This window comes from Bombina bombina, chromosome 7 (genome assembly GCF_027579735.1).
Source record: "Bombina bombina isolate aBomBom1 chromosome 7, aBomBom1.pri, whole genome shotgun sequence".
NCBI classification, from domain to species: Eukaryota; Metazoa; Chordata; class Amphibia; order Anura; family Bombinatoridae; genus Bombina; species Bombina bombina.
This window is the reverse complement of record NC_069505.1, coordinates 455,247,387-455,274,541: the sequence shown is the minus strand read 5'-3', so window position 1 is coordinate 455,274,541 and position 27,155 is coordinate 455,247,387. Positions and strand designations below refer to the sequence as shown.

The 27,155-nt window shown below is 49.8% G+C and overlaps 1 protein-coding gene across 2 annotated transcripts in view; it reads right to left on the bottom strand.

The window, feature by feature from the left end:
* Positions 1-27,155, bottom strand: part of LOC128666704 (oocyte zinc finger protein XlCOF8.4) — a 134,319-nt gene that overhangs the window by 90,744 nt on the left and 16,420 nt on the right. For both annotated transcript variants that reach the window (XM_053721446.1, XM_053721445.1), the window contains exons 3-4: positions 20,443-20,590; positions 18,579-18,662 (exon numbers count right to left, since the gene is read on the bottom strand). In XM_053721446.1, coding sequence (XP_053577421.1) covers positions 18,579-18,662; positions 20,443-20,590 — 232 coding nt within the window. The remainder of the gene's footprint in view (positions 1-18,578; positions 18,663-20,442; positions 20,591-27,155) is intronic.

Sequence of the window (27,155 nt, the reverse complement as noted above, 5' to 3'; positions counted from 1 at the left end):
CCAGTTATATGAAGCAGAGAGTGAGAGAGAGAGAAGGAAAGAGGGGGCGTGCATGTGTGCCAGTTATATGAAGCAGAGAGTGAGAGAGAAGGAGAGAGGGGGCGTGCACGTGTGCCAGTTATATGAAGCAGAGAGTGAGAGAGAAGGAGAGAGGGGGCGTGCACGTGTGCCAGTTATATGAAGCAGAGAGTGAAAGAGAAGGAAAGAGGGGGCGTGCAAGTGTGCCAGTTATATGAAGCAGAGAGTGAGAGAGAGAAGGAGAGAGGGGGCGTGCACGTGTGCCAGTTATATGAAGCAGAGAGTGAGAGAGAAGGAGAGAGGGGGCGTGCATGTGTGCCAGTTATATGAAGCAGAGAGTGAGAGAGAGAAGGAAAGAGGGGGCGTGCATGTGTGCCAGTTATATGAAGCTGAGAGTGAGAGAGAGAAGGAAAGAGGGGGCGTGCACGTGTGCCAGTTATATGAAGCAGAGAGTGAGAGAGAGAAGGAAAGAGGGGGCGTGCGTGTGTGCCAGTTATATGAAGCTGAGAGTGAGAGAGAAGGAGAGAGGGGGCGTGCACGTGTGCCAGTTATATGAAGCAGAGAGTGAGAGAGAGAAGGAAAGAGGGGGCGTGCACGTGTGCCAGTTATATGAAGCAGAGAGTGAGAGAGAAGGAGAGAGGGGGCGTGCATGTGTGTCAGTTATATGAAGCAGAGAGTGAGAGAGAAGCAAAGAGGGGGCGTGCACGTGTGCCAGTTATATAAAGCAGAGAGTGAGAGAGAAGGAAAGAGGGGGCGTGCGTGTGTGCCAGTTATATAAAGCAGAGAGTGAGAGAGAAGGAAAGAGGGGGCGTGCACGTGTGCCAGTTATATGAAGCAGAGAGTGAGAGAGAAGGAGAGAGGGGGCGTGCATGTGTGTCAGTTATATGAAGCAGAGAGTGAGAGAGAAGGAAAGAGGGGGCGTGCGTGTGTGCCAGTTATATGAAGCAGAGAGTGAGAGAGAGAAGGAAAGAGGGGGCGTGCATGTGTACCAGTTATATGAAGCTGAGAGTGAGAGAGAAGGAGAGAGGGGGCGTGCGTGTGTGCCAGTTATATGAAGCTGAGAGTGAGAGAGAGAAGGAAAGAGGGGGCGTGCACGTGTGCCAGTTATATGAAGCAGAGAGTGAGAGAGAAGGAAAGAGGGGGCGTGCGTGTGTGCCAGTTATATGAAGCAGAGAGTGAGAGAGAGAGAAGGAAAGAGGGGGCGTGCATGTGTGCCAGTTATATGAAGCAGAGAGTGAGAGAGAAGGAGAGAGGGGGCGTGCACGTGTGCCAGTTATATGAAGCAGAGAGTGAGAGAGAAGGAGAGAGGGGGCGTGCACGTGTGCCAGTTATATGAAGCAGAGAGTGAGAGAGAAGGAGAGAGGGGGCGTGCACGTGTGCCAGTTATATGAAGCAGAGAGTGAGAGAGAAGGAGAGAGGGGGCGTGCACGTGTGCCAGTTATATGAAGCAGAGAGTGAAAGAGAAGGAAAGAGGGGGCGTGCAAGTGTGCCAGTTATATGAAGCAGAGAGTGAGAGAGAGAAGGAGAGAGGGGGCGTGCACGTGTGCCAGTTATATGAAGCAGAGAGTGAGAGAGAAGGAGAGAGGGGGCGTGCATGTGTGCCAGTTATATGAAGCAGAGAGTGAGAGAGAGAAGGAAAGAGGGGGCGTGCATGTGTGCCAGTTATATGAAGCTGAGAGTGAGAGAGAGAAGGAAAGAGGGGGCGTGCACGTGTGCCAGTTATATGAAGCAGAGAGTGAGAGAGAGAAGGAAAGAGGGGGCGTGCGTGTGTGCCAGTTATATGAAGCTGAGAGTGAGAGAGAAGGAGAGAGGGGGCGTGCACGTGTGCCAGTTATATGAAGCAGAGAGTGAGAGAGAGAAGGAAAGAGGGGGCGTGCACGTGTGCCAGTTATATGAAGCAGAGAGTGAGAGAGAAGGAGAGAGGGGGCGTGCATGTGTGTCAGTTATATGAAGCAGAGAGTGAGAGAGAAGCAAAGAGGGGGCGTGCACGTGTGCCAGTTATATAAAGCAGAGAGTGAGAGAGAAGGAAAGAGGGGGCGTGCGTGTGTGCCAGTTATATAAAGCAGAGAGTGAGAGAGAAGGAAAGAGGGGGCGTGCACGTGTGCCAGTTATATGAAGCAGAGAGTGAGAGAGAAGGAGAGAGGGGGCGTGCATGTGTGTCAGTTATATGAAGCAGAGAGTGAGAGAGAAGGAAAGAGGGGGCGTGCGTGTGTGCCAGTTATATGAAGCAGAGAGTGAGAGAGAGAAGGAAAGAGGGGGCGTGCATGTGTGCCAGTTATATGAAGCTGAGAGTGAGAGAGAAGGAGAGAGGGGGCGTGCACGTGTGCCAGTTATATGAAGCAGAGAGTGAGAGAGAGAAGGAAAGAGGGGGCGTGCACGTGTGCCAGTTATATGAAGCAGAGAGTGAGAGAGAGAAGGAAAGAGGGGGCGTACACGTGTGCCAGTTATATGAAGCAGAGAGTGAGAGAGAAGGAGAGAGGGGGCGTGCATGTGTGTCAGTTATATGAAGCAGAGAGTGAGAGAGAAGGGAAGAGGGGGCGTGCGTGTGTGCCAGTTATATAAAGCAGAGAGTGAGAGAGAAGGAAAGAGGGGGCGTGCATGTGTGCCAGTTATATGAAGCTGAGAGTGAGAGAGAAGGAGAGAGGGGGCGTGCACGTGTGCCAGTTATATGAAGCAGAGAGTGAGAGAGAGAAGGAAAGAGGGGGCGTGCACGTGTGCCAGTTATATGAAGCAGAGAGTGAGAGAGAGAAGGAAAGAGGGGGCGTGCGTGTGTGCCAGTTATATAAAGCAGAGAGTGAGAGAGAGAAGGAGAGAGGGGGCGTGCACGTGTGCCAGTTATATGAAGCAGAGAGTGAGAGAGAAGGAGAGAGGGGGCATGCACGTGTGCCAGTTATATGAAGCCGAGAGTGAGAGAGAGAAGGAAAGAGGGGGCGTGCGTGTGTGCCAGTTATATGAAGCAGAAAGTGAAAGAGAAGGAAAGAGGGGGCGTGCATGTGTGCCAGTTATATGAAGCCGAGAGTGAGAGAGAGAAGGAAAGAGGGGGCGTGCACGTGTGCCAGTTATATGAAGCCGAGAGTGAGAGAGAGAAGGAAAGAGGGGGCGTGCGTGTGTGCCAGTTATATGAAGCCGAGAGTGAGAGAGAGAAGGAAAGAGGGGGCGTGCGTGTGTGCCAGTTATATGAAGCAGAGAGTGAGAGAGAGAAGGAAAGAGGGGGCGTGCATGTGTGCCAGTTATATGAAGCAGAGAGTGAGAGAGAAGGAGAGAGGGGGCGTGCACGTGTGCCAGTTATATGAAGCAGAGAGTGAGAGAGAAGGTAAGAGGGGGAGTGCATGTGTGCCAGTTATATGAAGCAGAGAGTGAGAGAGAGAAGGTAAGAGGGGGCGTGCACGTGTGCCAGTTATATAAAGCAGAGAGTGAGAGAGAGAAGGAAAGAGGGGGCGTGCACGTGTGCCAGTTATATGAAGCAGAGAGTGAGAGAGAGAGAAGGAAAGAGGGGGCGTGCATGTGTGCCAGTTATATGAAGCAGAGAGTGAGAGAGAAGGAGAGAGGGGGCGTGCACGTGTGCCAGTTATATGAAGCAGAGAGTGAGAGAGAAGGAGAGAGGGGGCGTGCACGTGTGCCAGTTATATGAAGCAGAGAGTGAAAGAGAAGGAAAGAGGGGGCGTGCAAGTGTGCCAGTTATATGAAGCAGAGAGTGAGAGAGAGAAGGAAAGAGGGGGCGTGCATGTGTGCCAGTTATATGAAGCTGAGAGTGAGAGAGAGAAGGAAAGAGGGGGCGTGCACGTGTGCCAGTTATATGAAGCAGAGAGTGAGAGAGAGAAGGAAAGAGGGGGCGTGCGTGTGTGCCAGTTATATGAAGCTGAGAGTGAGAGAGAAGGAGAGAGGGGGCGTGCACGTGTGCCAGTTATATGAAGCAGAGAGTGAGAGAGAGAAGGAAAGAGGGGGCGTGCACGTGTGCCAGTTATATGAAGCAGAGAGTGAGAGAGAAGGAGAGAGGGGGCGTGCATGTGTGTCAGTTATATGAAGCAGAGAGTGAGAGAGAAGCAAAGAGGGGGCGTGCACGTGTGCCAGTTATATAAAGCAGAGAGTGAGAGAGAAGGAAAGAGGGGGCGTGCGTGTGTGCCAGTTATATAAAGCAGAGAGTGAGAGAGAAGGAAAGAGGGGGCGTGCACGTGTGCCAGTTATATGAAGCAGAGAGTGAGAGAGAAGGAGAGAGGGGGCGTGCATGTGTGCCAGTTATATGAAGCAGAGAGTGAGAGAGAAGGAGAGAGGGGGCGTGCACGTGTGCCAGTTATATGAAGCAGAGAGTGAGATAGAAGGAGAGAGGGGGCGTGCATGTGTGTCAGTTATATGAAGCAGAGAGTGAGAGAGAAGGAAAGAGGGGGCGTGCGTGTGTGCCAGTTATATGAAGCAGAGAGTGAGAGAGAGAAGGAGAGAGGGGGCGTGCACGTGTGCCAGTTATATAAAGCAGAGAGTGAGAGAGAAGGAAAGAGGGGGCGTGCACGTGTGCCAGTTATATGAAGCAGAGAGTGAGAGAGAAGGAGAGAGGGGGCGTGCATGTGTGTCAGTTATATGAAGCAGAGAGTGAGAGAGAAGGAAAGAGGGGGCGTGCGTGTGTGCCAGTTATATGAAGCAGAGAGTGAGAGAGAGAAGGAAAGAGGGGGCGTGCACGTGTGCCAGTTATATGAAGCTGAGAGTGAGAGAGAAGGAGAGAGGGGGCGTGCACGTGTGCCAGTTATATGAAGCAGAGAGTGAGAGAGAGAAGGAAAGAGGGGGCGTGCATGTGTGCCAGTTATATGAAGCTGAGAGTGAGAGAGAGAAGGAGAGAGGGGGCGTGCACGTGTGCCAGTTATATGAAGCAGAGAGTGAGAGAGAAGGAGAGAGGGGGCGTGCATGTGTGCCAGTTATATGAAGCAGAGAGTGAGAGAGAGAAGGAAAGAGGGGGCGTGCACGTGTGCCAGTTATATGAAGCTGAGAGTGAGAGAGAGAAGGAAAGAGGGGGCGTGCACGTGTGCCAGTTATATGAAGCAGAAAGTGAGAGAGAAGGAAAGAGGGGGCGTGCGTGTGTGCCAGTTATATGAAGCAGAGAGTGAGAGAGAAGGAAAGAGGGGGCGTGCATGTGTGCCAGTTATATGAAGCAGAGAGTGAGAGAGAGAAGGAAAGAGGGGGCGTGCATGTGTGCCAGTTATATGAAGCAGAGAGTGAGAGAGAAGGAAAGAGGGGGCGTGCATGTGTGCCAGTTATATAAAGCAGAGAGTGAGAGAGAAGGAAAGAGGGGGCGTGCATGTGTGCCAGTTATATGAAGCAGAGAGTGAGAGAAAGAAGGAAAGAGGGGGCGTGCGTGTGTGCCAGTTATATGAAGCAGAGAGTGAGAGAGAAGGAGAGAGGGGGCGTGCGTGTGTGCCAGTTATATGAAGCAGAGAGTGAGAGAGAAGGAAAGAGGGGGCGTGCGTGTGTGCCAGTTATATGAAGCAGAGAGTGAGAGAGAGAAGGAAAGAGGGGGCGTGCGTGTGTGCCAGTTATATGAAGCAGAGAGTGAGAGAGAGAAGGAGAGAGGGGGCGTGCACGTGTGCCAGTTATATGAAGCAGAGAGTGAGAGAGAGAAGGAATGAGGGGGCGTGCGTGTGTGCCAGTTATATGAAGCAGAGAGTGAGAGAGAAGGAAAGAGGGGGCGTGCACGTGTGCCAGTTATATGAAGCTGAGAGTGAGAGAGAAGGAAAGAGGGGGCATGCACGTGTGCCAGTTATATGAAGCAGAGAGTGAGAGAGAAGGTAAGAGGGGGGCGTGCATGTGTGCCAGTTATATGAAGCAGAGAGTGAGAGAAAGAAGGAAAGAGGGGGCGTGCATGTGTGCCAGTTATATGAAGCAGAGAGTGAGAGAGAAGGTAAGAGGGGGCGTGCATGTGTGCCAGTTATATGAAGCAGAGAGTGAGAGAAAGAAGGAAAGAGGGGGCGTGCATGTGTGCCAGTTATATGAAGCAGAGAGTGAGAGAAAGAAGGAAAGAGGGGGCGTGCATGTGTGCCAGTTATATGAAGCAGAGAGTGAGAGAAAGAAGGAAAGAGTGGGCGTGCACGTGTGCCAGTTATATGAAGCAGAGAGTGAGAGAAAGAAGGAAAGAGGGGGCGTGCATGTGTGCCAGTTATATGAAGCAGAGAGTGAGAGAGAGAAGGTAAGAGGGGGCGTGCATGTGTGCCAGTTATATGAAGCAGAGAGTGAGAGAGAAGGAAAGAGGGGGCGTGCGTGTGTGCCAGTTATATGAAGCTGAGAGTGAGAGAGAAGGAGAGAGGGGGCGTGCATGTGTGCCAGTTATATGAAGCAGAGAGTGAGAGAAAGAAGGAAAGAGTGGGCGTGCACGTGTGCCAGTTATATGAAGCAGAGAGTGAGAGAAAGAAGGAAAGAGGGGGCGTGCATGTGTGCCAGTTATATGAAGCTGAGAGTGAGAGAGAGAAGGAAAGAGGGGGCGTGCACGTGTGCCAGTTATATGAAGCAGAGAGTGAGAGAGAGAAGGAAAGAGGGGGCGTGCACGTGTGCCAGTTATATGAAGCTGAGAGTGAGAGAGAAGGAGAGAGGGGGCGTGCACGTGTGCCAGTTATATGAAGCAGAGAGTGAGAGAGAGAAGGAAAGAGGGGGCGTGCATGTGTGCCAGTTATATGAAGCTGAGAGTGAGAAGGAAAGAGGGGGCGTGCGTGTGTGCCAGTTATATGAAGCTGAGAGTGAGAGAGAGAAGGAAAGAGGGGGTGTGCACGTGTGCCAGTTATATGAAGCAGAGAGTGAGAGAGAAGGAGAGAGGGGGCATGCACGTGTGCCAGTTATATGAAGCAGAGAGTGAGAGAGAAGGAGAGAGGGGGCGTGCACGTGTGCCAGTTATATGAAGCTGAGAGTGAGAGAGAAGGAGAGAGGGGGCGTGCACGTGTGCCAGTTATATGAAGCAGAGAGTGAGAGAGAGAAGGAAAGAGGGGGCGTGCATGTGTGCCAGTTATATGAAGCTGAGAGTGAGAGAGAAGGAGAGAGGGGGCGTGCACGTGTGCCAGTTATATGAAGCAGAGAGTGAGAGAGAAGGAAAGAGGGGGCGTGCGTGTGTGCCAGTTATATAAAGCAGAGAGTGAGAGAGAAGGAAAGAGGGGGCGTGCGTGTGTGCCAGTTATATGAAGCTGAGAGTGAGAGAGAAGGAGAGAGGGGGCGTGCACGTGTGCCAGTTATATGAAGCAGAGAGTGAGAGAGAAGGAGAGAGGGGGCGTGCACGTGTGCCAGTTATATGAAGCAGAGAGTGAGAGAGAAGGAGAGAGGGGGCGTGCATGTGTGCCAGTTATATGAAGCAGAGAGTGAGAGAGAAGGAAAGAGGGGGCGTGCGTGTGTGCCAGTTATATGAAGCAGAGAGTGAGAGAGAGAAGGAGAGAGGGGGCGTGCATGTGTGTCAGTTATATGAAGCAGAGAGTGAGAGAGAAGGAGAGAGGGGGCGTGCATGTGTGCCAGTTATATGAAGCAGAGAGTGAGAGAGAAGGAGAGAGGGGGCGTGCATGTGTGCCAGTTATATGAAGCAGAGAGTGAGAGAGAAGGAGAGAGGGGGCGTGCATGTGTGCCAGTTATATGAAGCAGAGAGTGAGAGAGAAGGAGAGAGGGGGCGTGCACGTGTGCCAGTTATATGAAGCAGAGAGTGAGAGAGAGAAGGAGAGAGGGGGCGTGCGTGTGTGCCAGTTATATGAAGCAGAGAGTGAGAGAGAGAAGGAAAGAGGGGGCGTGTGTGTGTGCCAGTTATATGAAGCAGAGAGTGAAAGAGAAGGAAAGAGGGGGCGTGCAAGTGTGCCAGTTATATGAAGCAGAGAGTGAGAGAGAGAAGGTAAGAGGGGGCGTGCGTGTGTGCCAGTTATATGAAGCAGAGAGTGAGAGAGAAGGAGAGAGGGGGCGTGCACGTGTGCCAGTTATATGAAGCAGAGAGTGAAAGAGAAGGAAAGAGGGGGCGTGCAAGTGTGCCAGTTATATGAAGCAGAGAGTGAGAGAGAGAAGGTAAGAGGGGGCGTGCGTGTGTGCCAGTTATATGAAGCAGAGAGTGAGAGAGAAGGAAAGAGGGGGCGTGCAAGTGTGCCAGTTATATGAAGCAGAAAGTGAGAGAGAGAAGGAAAGAGGGGGCGTGCACGTGTGCCAGTTATATGAAGCAGAGAGTGAGAGAGAAGGAGAGAGGGGGCGTGCGTGTGTGCCAGTTATATGAAGCAGAGAGTGAGAGAGAAGGAAAGAGGGGGCGTGCAAGTGTGCCAGTTATATGAAGCAGAGAGTGAGAGAGAGAAGGAAAGAGGGGGCGTGCGTGTGTGCCAGTTATATGAAGCAGAGAGTGAGAGAGAGAAGGAAAGAGGGGGCGTGCACGTGTGCCAGTTATATGAAGCAGAGAGTGAGAGAGAGAAGGAAAGAGGGGGCGTGCGTGTGTGCCAGTTATATGAAGCAGAGAGTGAGAGAGAGAAGGAAAGAGGGGGCGTGCGTGTGTGCCAGTTATATAAAGCAGAGAGTGAGAGAGAGGAGAGAGGGGGCGTGCACGTGTGCCAGTTATATGAAGCAGAGAGTGAGAGAGAAGGAGAGAGGGGGCGTGCATGTGTGCCAGTTATATGAAGCTGAGAGTGAGAGAGAGAAGGAAAGAGGGGGCGTGCATGTGTGCCAGTTATATGAAGCAGAGAGTGAGAGAGAGAAGGAAAGAGGGGGCCTGCGTGTGTGCCAGTTATATGAAGCTGAGAGTGAGAGAGAGAAGGAGAGAGGGGGCGTGCATGTGTGCCAGTTATATGAAGCAGAGAGTGAGAGAGAGAAGGTAAGAGGGGGCGTGCGTGTGTGCCAGTTATATGAAGCTGAGAGTGAGAGAGAAGGAGAGAGGGGGCGTGCACGTGTGCCAGTTATATGAAGCAGAGAGTGAGAGAGAGAAGGAAAGAGGGGGCGTGCACGTGTGCCAGTTATATGAAGCTGAGAGTGAGAGAGAAGGAGAGAGGGGGCGTGCACGTGTGCCAGTTATATGAAGCAGAGAGTGAGAGAGAGAAGGAGAGAGGGGGCGTGCACGTGTGCCAGTTATATGAAGCTGAGAGTGAGAGAGAAGGAGAGAGGGGGCGTGCGTGTGTGCCAGTTATATGAAGCAGAGAGTGAGAGAGAGAAGGAAAGAGGGGGCGTGCACGTGTGCCAGTTATATGAAGCAGAGAGTGAGAGAGAGAAGGAAAGAGGGGGCGTGCACGTGTGCCAGTTATATGAAGCAGAGAGTGAGAGAGAAGGAAAGAGGGGGGCGTGCGTGTGTGCCAGTTATATAAAGCAGAGAGTGAGAGAGAAGGAAAGAGGGGGCGTGCGTGTGTGCCAGTTATATGAAGCTGAGAGTGAGAGAGAAGGAGAGAGGGGGCGTGCACGTGTGCCAGTTATATGAAGCAGAGAGTGAGAGAGAAGGAGAGAGGGGGCGTGCACGTGTGCCAGTTATATGAAGCAGAGAGTGAGAGAGAAGGAGAGAGGGGGGCGTGCATGTGTGCCAGTTATATGAAGCAGAGAGTGAGAGAGAGAAGGAAAGAGGGGGCGTGCACGTGTGCCAGTTATATGAAGCAGAGAGTGAGAGAGAAGGAAAGAGGGGGCGTGCGTGTGTGCCAGTTATATGAAGCTGAGAGTGAGAGAGAAGGAGAGAGGGGGCGTGCACGTGTGCCAGTTATATGAAGCAGAGAGTGAGAGAGAGAAGGAAAGAGGGGGCCTGCGTGTGTGCCAGTTATATGAAGCTGAGAGTGAGAGAGAGAAGGAGAGAGGGGGCGTGCACGTGTGCCAGTTATATGAAGCAGAGAGTGAGAGAGAGAAGGAAAGAGGGGGCGTGCGTGTGTGCCAGTTATATGAAGCAGAGAGTGAGAGAGAGAAGGAAAGAGGGGGCGTGCATGTGTGCCAGTTATATGAAGCAGAGAGTGAGAGAGAAGGAAAGAGGGGGTGTGCACGTGTGCCAGTTATATGAAGCAGAGAGTGAGAGAGAAGGTAAGAGGGGGAGTGCATGTGTGCCAGTTATATGAAGCAGAGAGTGAGAGAGAGAAGGTAAGAGGGGGCGTGCACGTGTGCCAGTTATATAAAGCAGAGAGTGAGAGAGAGAAGGAAAGAGGGGGCGTGCATGTGTGCCAGTTATATGAAGCAGAGAGTGAGAGAGAAGGAGAGAGGGGGGCGTGCACGTGTGCCAGTTATATGAAGCAGAGAGTGAGAGAGAAGGAGAGAGGGGGCGTGCACGTGTGCCAGTTATATGAAGCAGAGAGTGAAAGAGAAGGAAAGATGGGGCGTGCAAGTGTGCCAGTTATATGAAGCAGAGAGTGAGAGAGAAGGAGAGAGGGGGCGTGCACGTGTGCCAGTTATATGAAGCAGAGAGTGAAAGAGAAGGAAAGAGGGGGCGTGCGTGTGTGCCAGTTATATGAAGCAGAGAGTGAGAGAGAAGGAAAGAGGGGGCGTGCATGTGTGCCAGTTATATGAAGCAGAGAGTGAGAGAGAAGGAAAGAGGGGGCGTGCAAGTGTGCCAGTTATATGAAGCAGAGAGTGAGAGAGAAGGAAAGAGGGGGCGTGCATGTGTGCCAGTTATATGAAGCAGAGAGTGAGAGAGAGAAGGAAAGAGGGGGCGTGCACGTGTGCCAGTTATATGAAGCAGAGAGTGAGAGAGAAGGAGAGAGGGGGCGTGCGTGTGTGCCAGTTATATGAAGCAGAGAGTGAGAGAGAGAAGGAAAGAGGGGGCGTGCACGTGTGCCAGTTATATAAAGCAGAGAGTGAGAGAGAAGGAAAGAGGGGGCGTGCGTGTGTGCCAGTTATATAAAGCAGAGAGTGAGAGAAAGAAGGAAAGAGGGGGCGTGCGTGTGTGCCAGTTATATGAAGCAGAGAGTGAGAGAGAAGGAAAGAGGGGCCGTGCGTGTGTGCCAGTTATATGAAGCAGAGAGTGAGAGAGAGAAGGAAAGAGGGGGCGTGCATGTGTGCCAGTTATATGAAGCAGAGAGTGAGAGAGAGAAGGAAAGAGGGGGCGTGCGTGTGTGCCAGTTATATAAAGCAGAGAGTGAGAGAAAGAAGGAAAGAGGGGGCGTGCGTGTGTGCCAGTTATATGAAGCAGAGAGTGAGAGAGAGAGAAGGTAAGAGGGGGCGTGCATGTGTGCCAGTTATATGAAGCAGAGAGTGAGAGAGAAGGAAAGAGGGGGCGTGCATGTGTGCCAGTTATATGAAGCAGAGAGTGAGAGAGAGAAGGAAAGAGGGGGCGTGCGTGTGTGCCAGTTATATGAAGCTGAGAGTGAGAGAGAGAAGGAAAGAGGGGGCGTGCGTGTGTGCCAGTTATATGAAGCTGAGAGTGAGAGAGAGAAGGAAAGAGGGGGCGTGCGTGTGTGCCAGTTATATGAAGCTGAGAGTGAGAGAGAGAAGGAAAGAGGGGGCCTGCGTGTGTGCCAGTTATATGAAGCAGAGAGTGAGAGAGAGAGAAGGAAAGAGGGGGCGTGCATGTGTGCCAGTTATATGAAGCTGAGAGTGAGAGAGAAGGAGAGAGGGGGCGTGCACGTGTGCCAGTTATATGAAGCAGAGAGTGAGAGAGAGAAGGAAAGAGGGGGCGTGCATGTGTGCCAGTTATATGAAGCTGAGAGTGAGAGAGAGAGAAGGAAAGAGGGGGCGTGCGTGTGTGTCAGTTATATGAAGCAGAGAGTGAGAGAGAAGGAGAGAGGGGGCGTGCACGTGTGCCAGTTATATGAAGCAGAGAGTGAGAGAGAGAAGGAGAGAGGGGGCGTGCACGTGTGCCAGTTATATGAAGCAGAGAGTGAGAGAGAAGGTAAGAGGGGGCGTGTGTGTGTGCCAGTTATATGAAGCAGAGAGTGAGAGAGAAGGAAAGAGGGGGCGTGCACGTGTGCCAGTTATATGAAGCAGAGAGTGAGAGAGAAGGAAAGAGGGGGCGTGTGTGTGTGCCAGTTATATGAAGCAGAGAGTGAGAGAGAGAAGGAAAGAGGGGGCGTGCGTGTGTGCCAGTTATATGAAGCAGAGAGTGAGAGAGAAGGAAAGAGGGGGCGTGCACGTGTGCCAGTTATATGAAGCAGAGAGTGAGAGAGAAGGAAAGAGGGGGCGTGTGTGTGTGCCAGTTATATGAAGCAGAGAGTGAGAGAGAGAAGGAAAGAGGGGGCGTGCGTGTGTGCCAGTTATATGAAGCAGAGAGTGAGAGAGAAGGAAAGAGGGGGCGTGCGTGTGTGTCAGTTATATGAAGCAGAGAGTGAGAGAGAGAAGGTAAGAGGGGGCGTGCATGTGTGCCAGTTATATGAAGCTGAGAGTGAGAGAGAAGGAGAGAGGGGGCGTGCACGTGTGCCAGTTATATGAAGCAGAGAGTGAGAGAGAGAAGGTAAGAGGGGGCGTGCATGTGTGCCAGTTATATGAAGCAGAGAGTGAGAGAGAGAAGGAAAGAGGGGGCGTGCACGTGTGCCAGTTATATGAAGCAGAGAGTGAGAGAGAGAAGGAAAGAGGGGGCGTGCACGTGTGCCAGTTATATGAAGCAGAGAGTGAGAGAGAAGGAGAGAGGGGGCGTGCATGTGTGTCAGTTATATGAAGCAGAGAGTGAGAGAGAAGGAAAGAGGGGGCGTGTGTGTGTGCCAGTTATATGAAGCAGAGAGTGAGAGAGAAGGAAAGAGGGGGCGTGCACGTGTGCCAGTTATATGAAGCTGAGAGTGAGAGAGAAGGAAAGAGGGGGCATGCACGTGTGCCAGTTATATGAAGCTGAGAGTGAGAGAGAGAAGGAAAGAGGGGGCGTGCACGTGTGCCAGTTATATGAAGCAGAGAGTGAGAGAGAGAAGGAAAGAGGGGGCGTGCGTGTGTGCCAGTTATATGAAGCAGAGAGTGAGAGAGAAGGAGAGAGGGGGCGTGCACGTGTGCCAGTTATATGAAGCAGAGAGTGAGAGAGAGAAGGAAAGAGGGGGCGTGCATGTGTGCCAGTTATATGAAGCAGAGAGTGAGAGAGAAGGAAAGAGGGGGGCGTGCACGTGTGCCAGTTATATGAAGCAGAGAGTGAGAGAGAAGGAAAGAGGGGGGCGTGCGTGTGTGCCAGTTATATGAAGCAGAGAGTGAGAGAGAAGGAGAGAGGGGGCGTGCATGTGTGCCAATTATATGAAGCAGAGAGTGAGAGAGAGAAGGAGAGAGGGGGCGTGCACGTGTGCCAGTTATATGAAGCAGAGAGTGAGAGAGAAGGAAAGAGGGGGCGTGCGTGTGTGCCAGTTATATGAAGCAGAGAGTGAGAGAGAGAAGGTAAGAGGGGGCGTGCACGTGTGCCAGTTATATGAAGCTGAGAGTGAGAGAGAGAAGGAAAGAGGGGGCGTGCACGTGTGCCAGTTATATGAAGCAGAGAGTGAGAGAGAAGGAGAGAGGGGGCGTGCGTGTGTGCCAGTTATATGAAGCAGAGAGTGAGAGAGAAGGAAAGAGGGGGCGTGCGTGTGTGCCAGTTATATGAAGCAGAGAGTGAGAGAGAGAAGGTAAGAGGGGGCGTGCACGTGTGCCAGTTATATGAAGCTGAGAGTGAGAGAGAGAAGGAAAGAGGGGGCGTGCGTGTGTGCCAGTTTTATGAAGCAGAGAGTGAGAGAGAGAAGGAAAGAGGGGGCGTGCACGTGTGCCAGTTATATGAAGCAGAGAGTGAGAGAGAAGGAAAGAGGGGGCGTGCACGTGTGCCAGTTATATGAAGCTGAGAGTGAGAGAGAGAAGGAAAGAGGGGGTGTGCACGTGTGCCAGTTATATGAAGCTGAGAGTGAGAGAGAGAAGGAAAGAGGGGGCGTGCGTGTGTGCCAGTTATATGAAGCAGAGAGTGAGAGAGAGAAGGAAAGAGGGGGGCGTGCATGTGTGCCAGTTATATGAAGCAGAGAGTGAGAGAGAGAAGGAAAGAGGGGGCGTGCACGTGTGCCAGTTATATGAAGCAGAGAGTGAGAGAGAAGGAAAGAGGGGGCGTGCACGTGTGCCAGTTATATGAAGCAGAGAGTGAGAGAGAGAGAAGGAAAGAGGGGGCGTGCATGTGTGCCAGTTATATGAAGCAGAGAGTGAGAGAGAAGGAGAGAGGGGGCGTGCGTGTGTGCCAGTTATATGAAGCAGAGAGTGAGAGAGAGAAGGAAAGAGGGGGCGTGCACGTGTGCCAGTTATATAAAGCAGAGAGTGAGAGAGAAGGTAAGAGGGGGCGTGCGTGTGTGCCAGTTATATGAAGCAGAGAGTGAGAGAGAAGGTAAGAGGGGGCGTGCATGTGTGCCAGTTATATGAAGCTGAGAGTGAGAGAGAGAAGGAAAGAGGGGGCGTGCATGTGTGCCAGTTATATGAAGCTGAGAGTGAGAGAGAGAAGGAAAGAGGGGGTGTGCACGTGTGCCAGTTATATGAAGCAGAGAGTGAGAGAGAAGGAAAGAGGGGGCGTGCGTGTGTGCCAGTTATATGAAGCAGAGAGTGAGAGAGAAGGAGAGAGGGGGCGTGCACGTGTGCCAGTTATATGAAGCAGAGAGTGAGAGAGAAGGAGAGAGGGGGCGTGCACGTGTGCCAGTTATATGAAGCAGAGAGTGAAAGAGAAGGAAAGAGGGGGCGTGCAAGTGTGACAGTTATATGAAGCAGAGAGTGAGAGAGAAGGAGAGAGGGGGCGTGCACGTGTGCCAGTTATATGAAGCAGAGAGTGAAAGAGAAGGAAAGAGGGGGCGTGCGTGTGTGCCAGTTATATGAAGCAGAGAGTGAGAGAGAAGGAAAGAGGGGGCGTGCATGTGTGCCAGTTATATGAAGCAGAGAGTGAGAGAGAAGAAAAGAGGGGGCGTGCACGTGTGCCAGTTATATGAAGCAGAGAGTGAGAGAGAAGGAAAGAGGGGGCGTGCACGTGTGCCAGTTATATGAAGCAGAGAGTGAGAGAGAAGGAAAGAGGGGGCGTGCGTGTGTGCCAGTTATATGAAGCAGAGAGTGAGAGAGAGAAGGAGAGAGGGGGCGTGCACGTGTGCCAGTTATATGAAGCAGAGAGTGAGAGAGAGAAGGAAAGAGGGGGCGTGCGTGTGTGCCAGTTATATGAAGCAGAGAGTGAGAGAGAAGGAAAGAGGGGGCGTGCACGTGTGCCAGTTATATGAAGCTGAGAGTGAGAGAGAAGGAAAGAGGGGGCATGCACGTGTGCCAGTTATATGAAGCAGAGAGTGAGAGAGAGAAGGAAAGAGGGGGCGTGCGTGTGTGCCAGTTATATGAAGCAGAGAGTGAGAGAGAGAAGGTAAGAGGGGGCGTGCATGTGTGCCAGTTATATGAAGCAGAGAGTGAGAGAGAAGGAAAGAGGGGGCGTGTGTGTGTGCCAGTTATATGAAGCAGAAAGTGAAAGAGAAGGAAAGAGGGGGCGTGCACGTGTGCCAGTTATATGAAGCAGAGAGTGAGAGAGAGAAGGTAAGAGGGGGCGTGCATGTGTGCCAGTTATATGAAGCAGAGAGTGAGAGAGAGAAGGAAAGAGGGGGCGTGCGTGTGTGCCAGTTATATGAAGCAGAGAGTGAGAGAGAAGGAAAGAGGGGGCGTGTGTGTGTGCCAGTTATATGAAGCAGAGAGTGAGAGAGAGAAGGAAAGAGGGGGCGTGCATGTGTGCCAGTTATATGAAGCAGAGAGTGAGAGAGAAGGTAAGAGGGGGCGTGCACGTGTGCCAGTTATATGAAGCAGAGAGTGAGAGAGAAGGTAAGAGGGGGCGTGCATGTGTGCCAGTTATATGAAGCAGAGAGTGAGAGAAAGAAGGAAAGAGGGGGCGTGCGTGTGTGCCAGTTATATGAAGCAGAGAGTGAGAGAGAGAAGGAAAGAGGGGGCGTGCACGTGTGCCAGTTATATGAAGCAGAGAGTGAGAGAGAAGGAGAGAGGGGGCGTGCATGTGTGCCAGTTATATAAAGCAGAGAGTGAGAGAGAAGGTAAGAGGGGGCGTGCGTGTGTGCCAGTTATATGAAGCAGAGAGTGAGAGAGAAGGAGAGAGGGGGCGTGCGTGTGTGCCAGTTATATGAAGCAGAGAGTGAGAGAGAAGGAAAGAGGGGGCGTGCATGTGTGCCAGTTATATGAAGCAGAGAGTGAGAGAGAAGGTAAGAGGGGGCGTGCATGTGTGCCAGTTATATGAAGCAGAGAGTGAGAGAAAGAAGGAAAGAGGGGGCGTGCATGTGTGCCAGTTATATGAAGCAGAGAGTGAGAGAAAGAAGGAAAGAGTGGGCGTGCACGTGTGCCAGTTATATGAAGCAGAGAGTGAGAGAAAGAAGGAAAGAGGGGGCGTGCATGTGTGCCAGTTATATGAAGCAGAGAGTGAGAGAGAGAAGGTAAGAGGGGGCGTGCATGTGTGCCAGTTATATGAAGCAGAGAGTGAGAGAGAAGGAAAGAGGGGGCGTGCGTGTGTGCCAGTTATATGAAGCAGAGAGTGAGAGAGAAGGAGAGAGGGGGCGTGCACGTGTGCCAGTTATATGAAGCAGAGAGTGAGAGAGAGAAGGAAAGAGGGGGGCGTGCGTGTGTGCCAGTTATATGAAGCAGAGAGTGAGAGAGAGAAGGAAAGAGGGGGCGTGCACGTGTGCCAGTTATATGAAGCTGAGAGTGAGAGAGAAGGAGAGAGGGGGCGTGCACGTGTGCCAGTTATATGAAGCAGAGAGTGAGAGAGAGAAGGAAAGAGGGGGCGTGCATGTGTGCCAGTTATATGAAGCTGAGAGTGAGAGAGAGAAGGAGAGAGGGGGCGTGCACGTGTGCCAGTTATATGAAGCAGAGAGTGAGAGAGAAGGAGAGAGGGGGCGTGCGTGTGTGCCAGTTATATGAAGCTGAGAGTGAGAGAGAGAAGGAAAGAGGGGGCGTGCGTGTGTGCCAGTTATATGAAGCTGAGAGTGAGAGAGAGAAGGAAAGAGGGGGTGTGCACGTGTGCCAGTTATATGAAGCAGAGAGTGAGAGAGAAGGAGAGAGGGGGCGTGCACGTGTGCCAGTTATATGAAGCAGAGAGTGAGAGAGAAGGAGAGAGGGGGCGTGCACGTGTGCCAGTTATATGAAGCTGAGAGTGAGAGAGAAGGAAAGAGGGGGCGTGCATGTGTGCCAGTTATATGAAGCAGAGAGTGAGAGAGAGAAGGAAAGAGGGGGCGTGCACGTGTGCCAGTTATATGAAGCTGAGAGTGAGAGAGAGAAGGAAAGAGGGGGTGTGCACGTGTGCCAGTTATATGAAGCAGAGAGTGAGAGAGAAGGAGAGAGGGGGCGTGCACGTGTGCCAGTTATATGAAGCAGAGAGTGAGAGAGAAGGAGAGAGGGGGCGTGCACGTGTGCCAGTTATATGAAGCTGAGAGTGAGAGAGAAGGAGAGAGGGGGCGTGCACGTGTGCCAGTTATATGAAGCAGAGAGTGAGAGAGAGAAGGAAAGAGGGGGCGTGCATGTGTGCCAGTTATATGAAGCTGAGAGTGAGAGAGAAGGAGAGAGGGGGGCGTGCACGTGTGCCAGTTATATGAAGCAGAGAGTGAGAGAGAAGGAAAGAGGGGGCGTGCGTGTGTGCCAGTTATATGAAGCTGAGAGTGAGAGAGAGAAGGAAAGAGGGGGCGTGCACGTGTGCCAGTTATATAAAGCAGAGAGTGAGAGAGAAGGAAAGAGGGGGGCGTGCATGTGTGCCAGTTATATGAAGCAGAGAGTGAGAGAGAGAAGGAAAGAGGGGGCGTGCGTGTGTGCCAGTTATATGAAGCTGAGAGTGAGAGAGAAGGAAAGAGGGGGCGTGCGTGTGTGCCAGTTATATGAAGCTGAGAGTGAGAGAGAGAAGGAGAGAGGGGGCGTGCATGTGTGCCAGTTATATAAAGCAGAGAGTGAGAGAGAAGGAAAGAGGGGGCGTGCGTGTGTGCCAGTTATATGAAGCTGAGAGTGAGAGAGAAGGAGAGAGGGGGCGTGCACGTGTGCCAGTTATATGAAGCTGAGAGTGAGAGAGAAGGAGAGAGGGGGCGTGCACGTGTGCCAGTTATATGAAGCAGAGAGTGAGAGAGAGAAGGAGAGAGGGGGCGTGCATGTGTGCCAGTTATATGAAGCAGAGAGTGAGAGAGAGAAGGAAAGAGGGGGCGTGCACGTGTGCCAGTTATATGAAGCAGAGAGTGAGAGAGAGAAGGAAAGAGGGGGCGTGCACGTGTGCCAGTTATATGAAGCAGAGAGTGAGAGAGAAGGAGAGAGGGGGCGTGCATGTGTGTCAGTTATATGAAGCAGAGAGTGAGAGAGAAGGAAAGAGGGGGCGTGCGTGTGTGCCAGTTATATGAAGCAGAGAGTGAGAGAGAAGCAAAGAGGGGGCGCGCACGTGTGCCAGTTATATGAAGCAGAGAGTGAGAGAGAAGGAAAGAGGGGGCGTGCGTGTGTGCCAGTTATATGAAGCAGAGAGTGAGAGAGAAAAGAGAGAGAGAGAAAGGAGAGAGAGAGAGAGAAAGGAGAGAGAGAGAGAGAGAGAAAGGAGAGAGAGAGAGAGAGAGAGAGAGAGAAAAGAGAGAGAGAGAGAGAGAGAGAGAGAGAAAAGAGAGAGAGAGAGAGAGAGAGAGAGAAAAGAGATAGAGAGGGAGAGAGAAGGAGAGAGAGGGAGAAAGAGAAAGGAAAGAGAGAATCTGAGGCTTCAAGCTGTTAAGTTTCTGCCATAGATCTGTTACCTGCAGAGACGTCTGATGGGGTCTGCACTGGCTGAATATCATCTTTTCTATATGCTCCTGTGTTTAGATTCTCATCACTGTGACCTGTTGATACAAATAGAGAATAGAATTAGTTTCTTCTGCTAATCATGACCTGTTTTTGTTGGATCTTACAATGTATTCTATTAAAAAAAAAGTATTTTTGCATACAAGTAAACTTACTTTAGTATTTCTAAAAAACGTTTTGCCTCTTACACCCTTTAAGCAATGTTTTATATTCATGTTATGTATAAAACTAGTTTATAATCAGACCGCTCATTAGATCACACACAACGGTTTCACTGTAGATTTACTCTCTGTCACTCACATCAGTAATGTCTGCATTTCCTGAGTGAGATATTTATTACTACACAGAGTTACCTAAGTGAGATATTTATTACTACACAGCATTACCTAAGTGAGATATTTATTACTACACAGCATTACCTGAGTGAGATATTTATTACTACACAGAGTTACCTGAGTGAGATATTTATTACTACACAGCGTTACCTGAGTGAGATATTTATTACTACACAGCGTTAACTGAGTGAGATATTTATTACTACACAGCATTACCTGAGTGAGATATTTATTACTACACAGCGTTACCTGAGTGAGATATTTATTACTACACAGCGTTAAATGAGTGAGATATTTATTACTACACAGCATTACCTGAGTGAGATATTTATTACTACACAGTGTTACCTGAGTGAGATATTTATTACTACACAGCGTTACCTGAGTGAGATATTACTACACAGCGTTACCTAAGTGAGATATTTATTACTACACAGCATTACCTGAGTGAGATATTTATTACTACACAGCGTTACTTTAGTTAGATATTTATTACTACACGTTACCTGAGTGAGATATTTATTACTACACAGCATTACCCGAGTGAGATATTTATTACTACACAGCATTACCTGAGTGAGATAGTTATTACTACACAGCGTTACCTGAGATATTTATTACTACACAGCGTTACCTGAGATATTTATTACTACACAGCATTACCCGAGTGAGATATTTATTACTACACAGCGTTACCTGAGTGAGATAGTTATTACTACACAGCGTTACCTGAGTGAGATATGTATTACTACACAGCGTTACCTGAGTGAGATATTTATTACTACACAGCGTTACCTGAGTGAGATAGTTATTACTACACAGCTTTACCTGAGTGAGATATGTATTACTACACAGCGTTACCTGAGTGAGATATTTATTACTACACAGCGTTACCTGAGTGAGATAGTTATTACTACACAGCGTTACCTGAGTGAGATATTTATTACTACACAGCGTTACCTGAGTGAGATATTTATTACTACACAGCGTTACCTGAGTGAGATATTTATTACTACACAGCATTACCTGAGTGAGATATTTATTACTACACAGCGTTACCTGAGCGAGATATTTATTATTACACAGCGTTACCCGAGTGAGATATTTATTACTACGCAGTGTTACCTGAGTGAGATATTTATTACTACACAGCGTTACCTGAGTGAGATATTTATTACTACAAAGCGTTACCCGAGTGAGAAATTTATTACTACACAGCGCTACCTGAGTGAGATATTTATTACTACACAGCATTACCTGAGTGAGATATTTATTACTACACAGCGTTACCTGAGTGAGATATTTATTACTACACAGCATTACCTGAGTGAGATATTTATTACTACACAGCATTACCTGAGTGAGATATTTATTACTACACATCGTTACCCGATGAGATATTTATTACTACACAGTTACCCGAGTGAGATATTTATTACTACACAGCGTTACCTAAGTGATATTTATTACTACACAGCGTTACCTGAGCTCTCGTTTCCTGGGATCTCCATAGTCCTTAGTGCTTGCTGAGTCTCCATCATGACATCCTTGTATAGCTCCTTGTGTCCCTCTATATAATCCCACTCCTCCATAGAGAAATACACGGCAACGTCATCACACTTTATAGGCACCTGAAACACACACAACTCATTCAGCGCTGACACAGGGACTGGTTCTGTCACACACTTTATAGGCACCTGAAACACACACAACTCAATCAGCACTGACACAGGGACTGGTTCTGTTACACACTTTATAGGCACCTGAAACACACACACACACAACTCATTCAGTGCTGACACAGGGACTGGTTTTGTCACACACTTTATAGGCACCTGAAACACACACACACACACACAACTCATTCAGCACTGACACAGGGACTGGTTCTGTCACACACTTTATAGGCACCTGAAACACACACACAACTCATTCAGCACTGACACAGGGACTGGTTCTGTCACACACTTTATAGGCACCTGAAACACACACAACTCATTCAGCGCTGACACAGGGACTGGTTCTGTCACACACTTTATAGGCACCTGAAACACACACACACACACAACTCATTCAGTGCTGACACAGGGACTGGTTCTGTCACACACTTTATAGGCAACTGAAACACACACACAACACATTCAGCGCTGACACAGGGACTGGTTCTGTCACACACGTTATAGGCACATGAAACACACACACAACTCATTCAGCGCTGACACAGGGACTGGTTCTGTCACACACTTTATAGGCACCTGAAACACACACACAACTCATTCAGCGCTGACACAGGGACTGGTTCTGTCACACACGTTATAGGCACCTGAAACACACACACAACTCATTCAGCACTGACACAGGGACTGGTTCTGTCACACACTTTATAGGCACCTGAAACACACACAACTCATTCAGCGCTGACACAGGGACTGGTTCTGTCACACACTTTATAGGCACCTGACACACACAACTCATTCAGCGCTGACACAGGGACTGGTTCTGTCACACACTTTATAGGCACCTGAAACACACACACAACTCATTCAGCGCTGACACAGGGACTGGTTCTGTCACACACTTTATAGGCACCTGAAACACACACACAACTCATTCAGCGCTGACACAGGGACTGGTTCTGTCACACACTTTATAGGCTCATTCAGCGCTGACAAAGGGACTGGTTCTGTCACACACTTTATAGGCACCTGAAACACAAACACAACTCATTCAGCGGTGACACAGGGACTGGTTCTGTCACACACTTTATAGGCACCTGAAACACACACAACTCAATCAGCACTGACACAGGGACTGGTTCTGTTACACACTTTATAGGCACCTGAAACACACACACACACAACTCATTCAGTGCTGACACAGGGACTGGTTTTGTCACACACTTTATAGGCACCTGAAACACACACACACACACACAACTCATTCAGCACTGACACAGGGACTGGTTCTGTCACACACTTTATAGGCACCTGAAACACACACACAACTCATTCAGCACTGACACAGGGACTGGTTCTGTCACACACTTTATAGGCACCTGAAACACACACAACTCATTCAGCGCTGACACAGGGACTGGTTCTGTCACACACTTTATAGGCACCTGAAACACACACACACACACACAACTCATTCAGTGCTGACACAGGGACTGGTTCTGTCACACACTTTATAGGCAACTGAAACACACACACAACACATTCAGCGCTGACACAGGGACTGGTTCTGTCACACACGTTATAGGCACATGAAACACACACACAACTCATTCAGCGCTGACACAGGGACTGGTTCTGTCACCACACTTTATAGGCACCTGAAACACACACACAACTCATTCAGCGCTGACACAGGGACTGGTTCTGTCACACACGTTATAGGCACCTGAAACACACACACAACTCATTCAGCACTGACACAGGGACTGGTTCTGTCACACACTTTATAGGCACCTGAAACACACACAACTCATTCAGCGCTGACACAGGGACTGGTTCTGTCACACACTTTATAGGCACCTGACACACACAACTCATTCAGCGCTGACACAGGGACTGGTTCTGTCACACACTTTATAGGCACCTGAAACACACACACAACTCATTCAGCGCTGACACAGGGACTGGTTCTGTCACACACTTTATAGGCACCTGAAACACACACACAACTCATTCAGCGCTGACACAGGGACTGGTTCTGTCACACACTTTATAGGCTCATTCAGCGCTGACAAAGGGACTGGTTCTGTCACACACTTTATAGGCACCTGAAACACAAACACAACTCATTCAGCGGTGACACAGGGACGGGTTCTGTCACACACTTTATAGGCACCTGAAACACACACAACTCATTCAGAACTGACACAGGGACTGGTTCTGTCACACATTTTATAGGCACCTGAAACACACAAACAATTCATTCAGCGCTGACACAGGGACTGGTTCTGTCACACACTTTATAGGCACCTGAAACATACACACAACTCATTCAGTGCTGACACAGGGACTGGTTCTGTCACACACTTTACAGGCACCTGAAACACACAAGTTATTCAGCGCTGACTCAGGGACTGGTTCTGTCACACACTTTATAGGCACCTGAAACACACAAGTTATTCAGCGCTGACTCAGGGACTGGATCTGTCACACACTTTATAGGCACCTGAAACACACACACAACTCATTCAGCGTTGGCAGAGGGACTGGTTCTGTCACACACTTTATAGGCACTTGAAACACACACACAACTCATTCAGTGCTGACACAGGGACTGGTTCTGTCACACACTTTATAGGCACCTGAAACACACACACACAACTCATTCAGCGCTGACACAGGGACTGGTTCTGTCACACACTTTATAGGCACCTGAAACACACACACAACTTTTTCAGCGCTGACACAGGGACTGGTTCTGTCACACACTTTATAGGCACCTGAAACACACACACAACTCATTCAGCGCTGACACAGGGACTGGTTCTGTCACACACTTTATAGGCTCATTCAGCGCTGACACAGGGACTGGTTCTGTCACACACTTTATAGGCACCTGAAATACACTCACAACTCATTCAGCGCTGACACAGGGACTGGTTCTGTCACACACTTTATAGGCACCTGAAACACACACACACAACTCATTCAGCGCTGACACAGGGACTGGTTCTGTCACACACTTTATAGGCACCTGAAACACACACACAACTCATTCAGCACTGACACAGGGACTGGTTCTGTCACACACTTTATAGGCACCTGAAACACACACAACTCATTCAGCGCTGACACAGGGACTGGTTCTGTCACACACTTTATAGGCACCTGACACACACAACTCATTCAGCGCTGACACAGGGACTGGTTCTGTCACACACTTTATAGGCCACCTGAAAACAACACACACAACTCATTCAGCGCTGACACAGGGACTGGTTCTGTCACACACTTTATAGGCACCTGAAACACACACACAACTCATTCAGCGCTGACACAGGGACTGGTTCTGTCACACACCTTTATAGGCTCATTCAGCGCTGACAAAGGGACTGGTTCTGTCACACACTTTATAGGCACCTGAAACACAAACACAACTCATTCAGCGCTGACACAGGGACTGGTTCTGTCACACACTTTATAGGCACCTGAAACACACACAACTCATTCAGAACTGACACAGGGACTGGTTCTGTCACACATTTTATAGGCACCTGAAACACACAAACAATTCATTCAGCGCTGACACAGGGACTGGTTCTGTCACACACTTTATAGGCACCTGAAACATACACACAACTCATTCAGTGCTGACACAGGGACTGGTTCTGTCACACACTTTACAGGCACCTGAAACACACAAGTTATTCAGCGCTGACTCAGGGACTGGTTCTGTCACACACTTTATAGGCACCTGAAACACACACACACAACTCATTCAGCGTTGGCAGAGGGACTGGTTCTGTCACACACTTTATAGGCACTTGAAACACACACACAACTCATTCAGTGCTGACACAGGGACTGGTTCTGTCACACACTTTATAGGCACCTGAAACACACACACACAACTCATTCAGCGCTGACACAGGGACTGGTTCTGTCACACACTTTATAGGCACCTGAAACACACACACAACTTTTTCAGCGCTGACACAGGGACTGGTTCTGTCACACACTTTATAGGCACCTGAAACACACACACAACTCATTCAGCGCTGACACAGGGACTGGTTCTGTCACACACTTTATAGGCTCATTCAGCGCTGACACAGGGACTGGTTCTGTCACACACTTTATAGGCACCTGAAATACACTCACAACTCATTCAGCGCTGACACAGGGACTGGTTCTGTCACACATTTTATAGGCACCTGAAACACACACACACAACTCATTCAGCGCTGACACAGGGACTGGTTCTGTCACACACTTTATAGGCACCTGAAACACACACACACAACTCATTCAGCGCTGACACAGGGACTGGTTCTGTCACACACTTTATAGGCACCTGAAACACACACACAACTCATTCAGCGCTGACACAGGGACTGGTTCTGTCACACACTTTATAGGCTCATTCAGCGCTGACACAGGGATTGGTTCTGTCACACACTTTATAGGACACCTGAAAAACACACACACACAACTCATTCAGCGCTGACACAGGGACTGGTTCTGTCACACACTTTATAAGCTCATTCAGCGCTGACACAGGGACTGGTTCTGTCACACACTTTATAGGCACCTGAAACACACACACAACTCATTCAGCGCTGACACAGGGACTGGTTCTGTCACACACTTTATAGGCACCTGAAACACACACACAACTCATTCAGCGCTGACACAGGGACTGGTTCTGTCACACACTTTATAGGCTCATTCAGCGCTGACAAAGGGACTGGTTCTGTCACACACTTTATAGGCACCTGAAACACAAACACAACTCATTCAGCGCTGACACAGGGACTGGTTCTGTCACACACTTTATAGGCACCTGAAACACACACAACTCATTCAGCGCTGACACAGGGACTGGTTCTGTCACACACTTTATAGGCACCTGAAACACACAAACAATTCATTCAGCACTGACACAGGGACTGGTTCTGTCACACACTTTACAGGCACCTGAAACACACAAGTTATTCAGCGCTGACTCAGGGACTGGTTCTGTCACACACTTTATAGGCACCTGAAACACACACACAACTCATTCAGCGTTGGCAGAGGGACTGGTTCTGTCACACACTTTATAGGCACTTGAAACACACACACAACTCATTTAGTGCTGACACAGGCACTGGTTCTGTCACACACTTTATAGGCACCTGAAACACACACACACAACTCATTCAGCGCTGACACAGGGACTGGTTCTGTCACACACTTTATAGGCACCTGAAACACACACACAACTTTTTCAGCGCTGACACAGGGACTGGTTCTGTCACACACTTTATAGGCACCTGAAACACACACACAACTCATTCAGCGCTGACACAGGGACTGGTTCTGTCACACACTTTATAGGCTCATTCAGCGCTGACACAGGGACTGGTTCTGTTGCACACTTTATAGGCACCTGAAATACACTCACAACTCATTCAGCGCTGACACAGGGACTGGTTCTGTCACAAATTTTATAGGCACCTGAAACACACACACACACAACTCATTCAGCGCTGACACAGGGATTGGTTCTGTCACACACTTTATAGGCACCTGAAACACACACACACAACTCATTCAGCGCTGACACAGGGACTGGTTCTGTCACACACTTTATAGGCTCATTCAGCGCTGACACAGGGACTGGTTCTGTCACACACTTTATAGGCACCTGAAACACACACACACACACAACTCATTCAGCGCTGACACAGGGACTGGTTCTGTCACACACTTTATAGGCACCTGAAAACACACAACTCATTCAGCGCTGACACAGGGACTGGTTCTGTCACACACTTTATAGGCACCTGAAACACACACACAACTCATTCAGCGCTGACTCAGGGACTGGTTCTGTCACACACTTTATAGGCTCATTCAGCACTAACACAGGGACTGGTTCTGTCACACACTTTATAGGCACCTGAAACACACACACAACTCATTCAGCGCTGACACAGGGACTTGTTCTGTCACACACTTTATAGGCACCTGAAACACACACACACAACTCATTCAGTGCTGACACAGGGACTGGTTCTGTCACACACTTTATAGACACCTGAAAAACACACACACACAACTCATTCAGCGCTGACACAGGGACTGGTTCTGTCACACACTTCATAGGCACCTGAAACACACACAACTCATTCAGCGCTGACACAGGGACTGGTTCTGTCACACACTTCATAGGCTCATTCAGCGCTGACACAGGGACTGGTTCTGTCACACACTTTATAGGCACCTGAAACACACACACAACTCATTCAGCGCTGACACAGGGACTGGTTCTGTCACACACTTTATAGGCACCTGAAACACACACACAACTCATTCAGCACTGACACAGGGACTGGTTCTGTCACACACTTTATAGGCACCTGAAACACACACAACTCATATAGCACTGACACAGGGACTGGTTCTGTCACACACTTTATAGGCACCTGAAACACACACAACTCATTCAGCGCTGACTCAGGGACTGGTTCTGTCA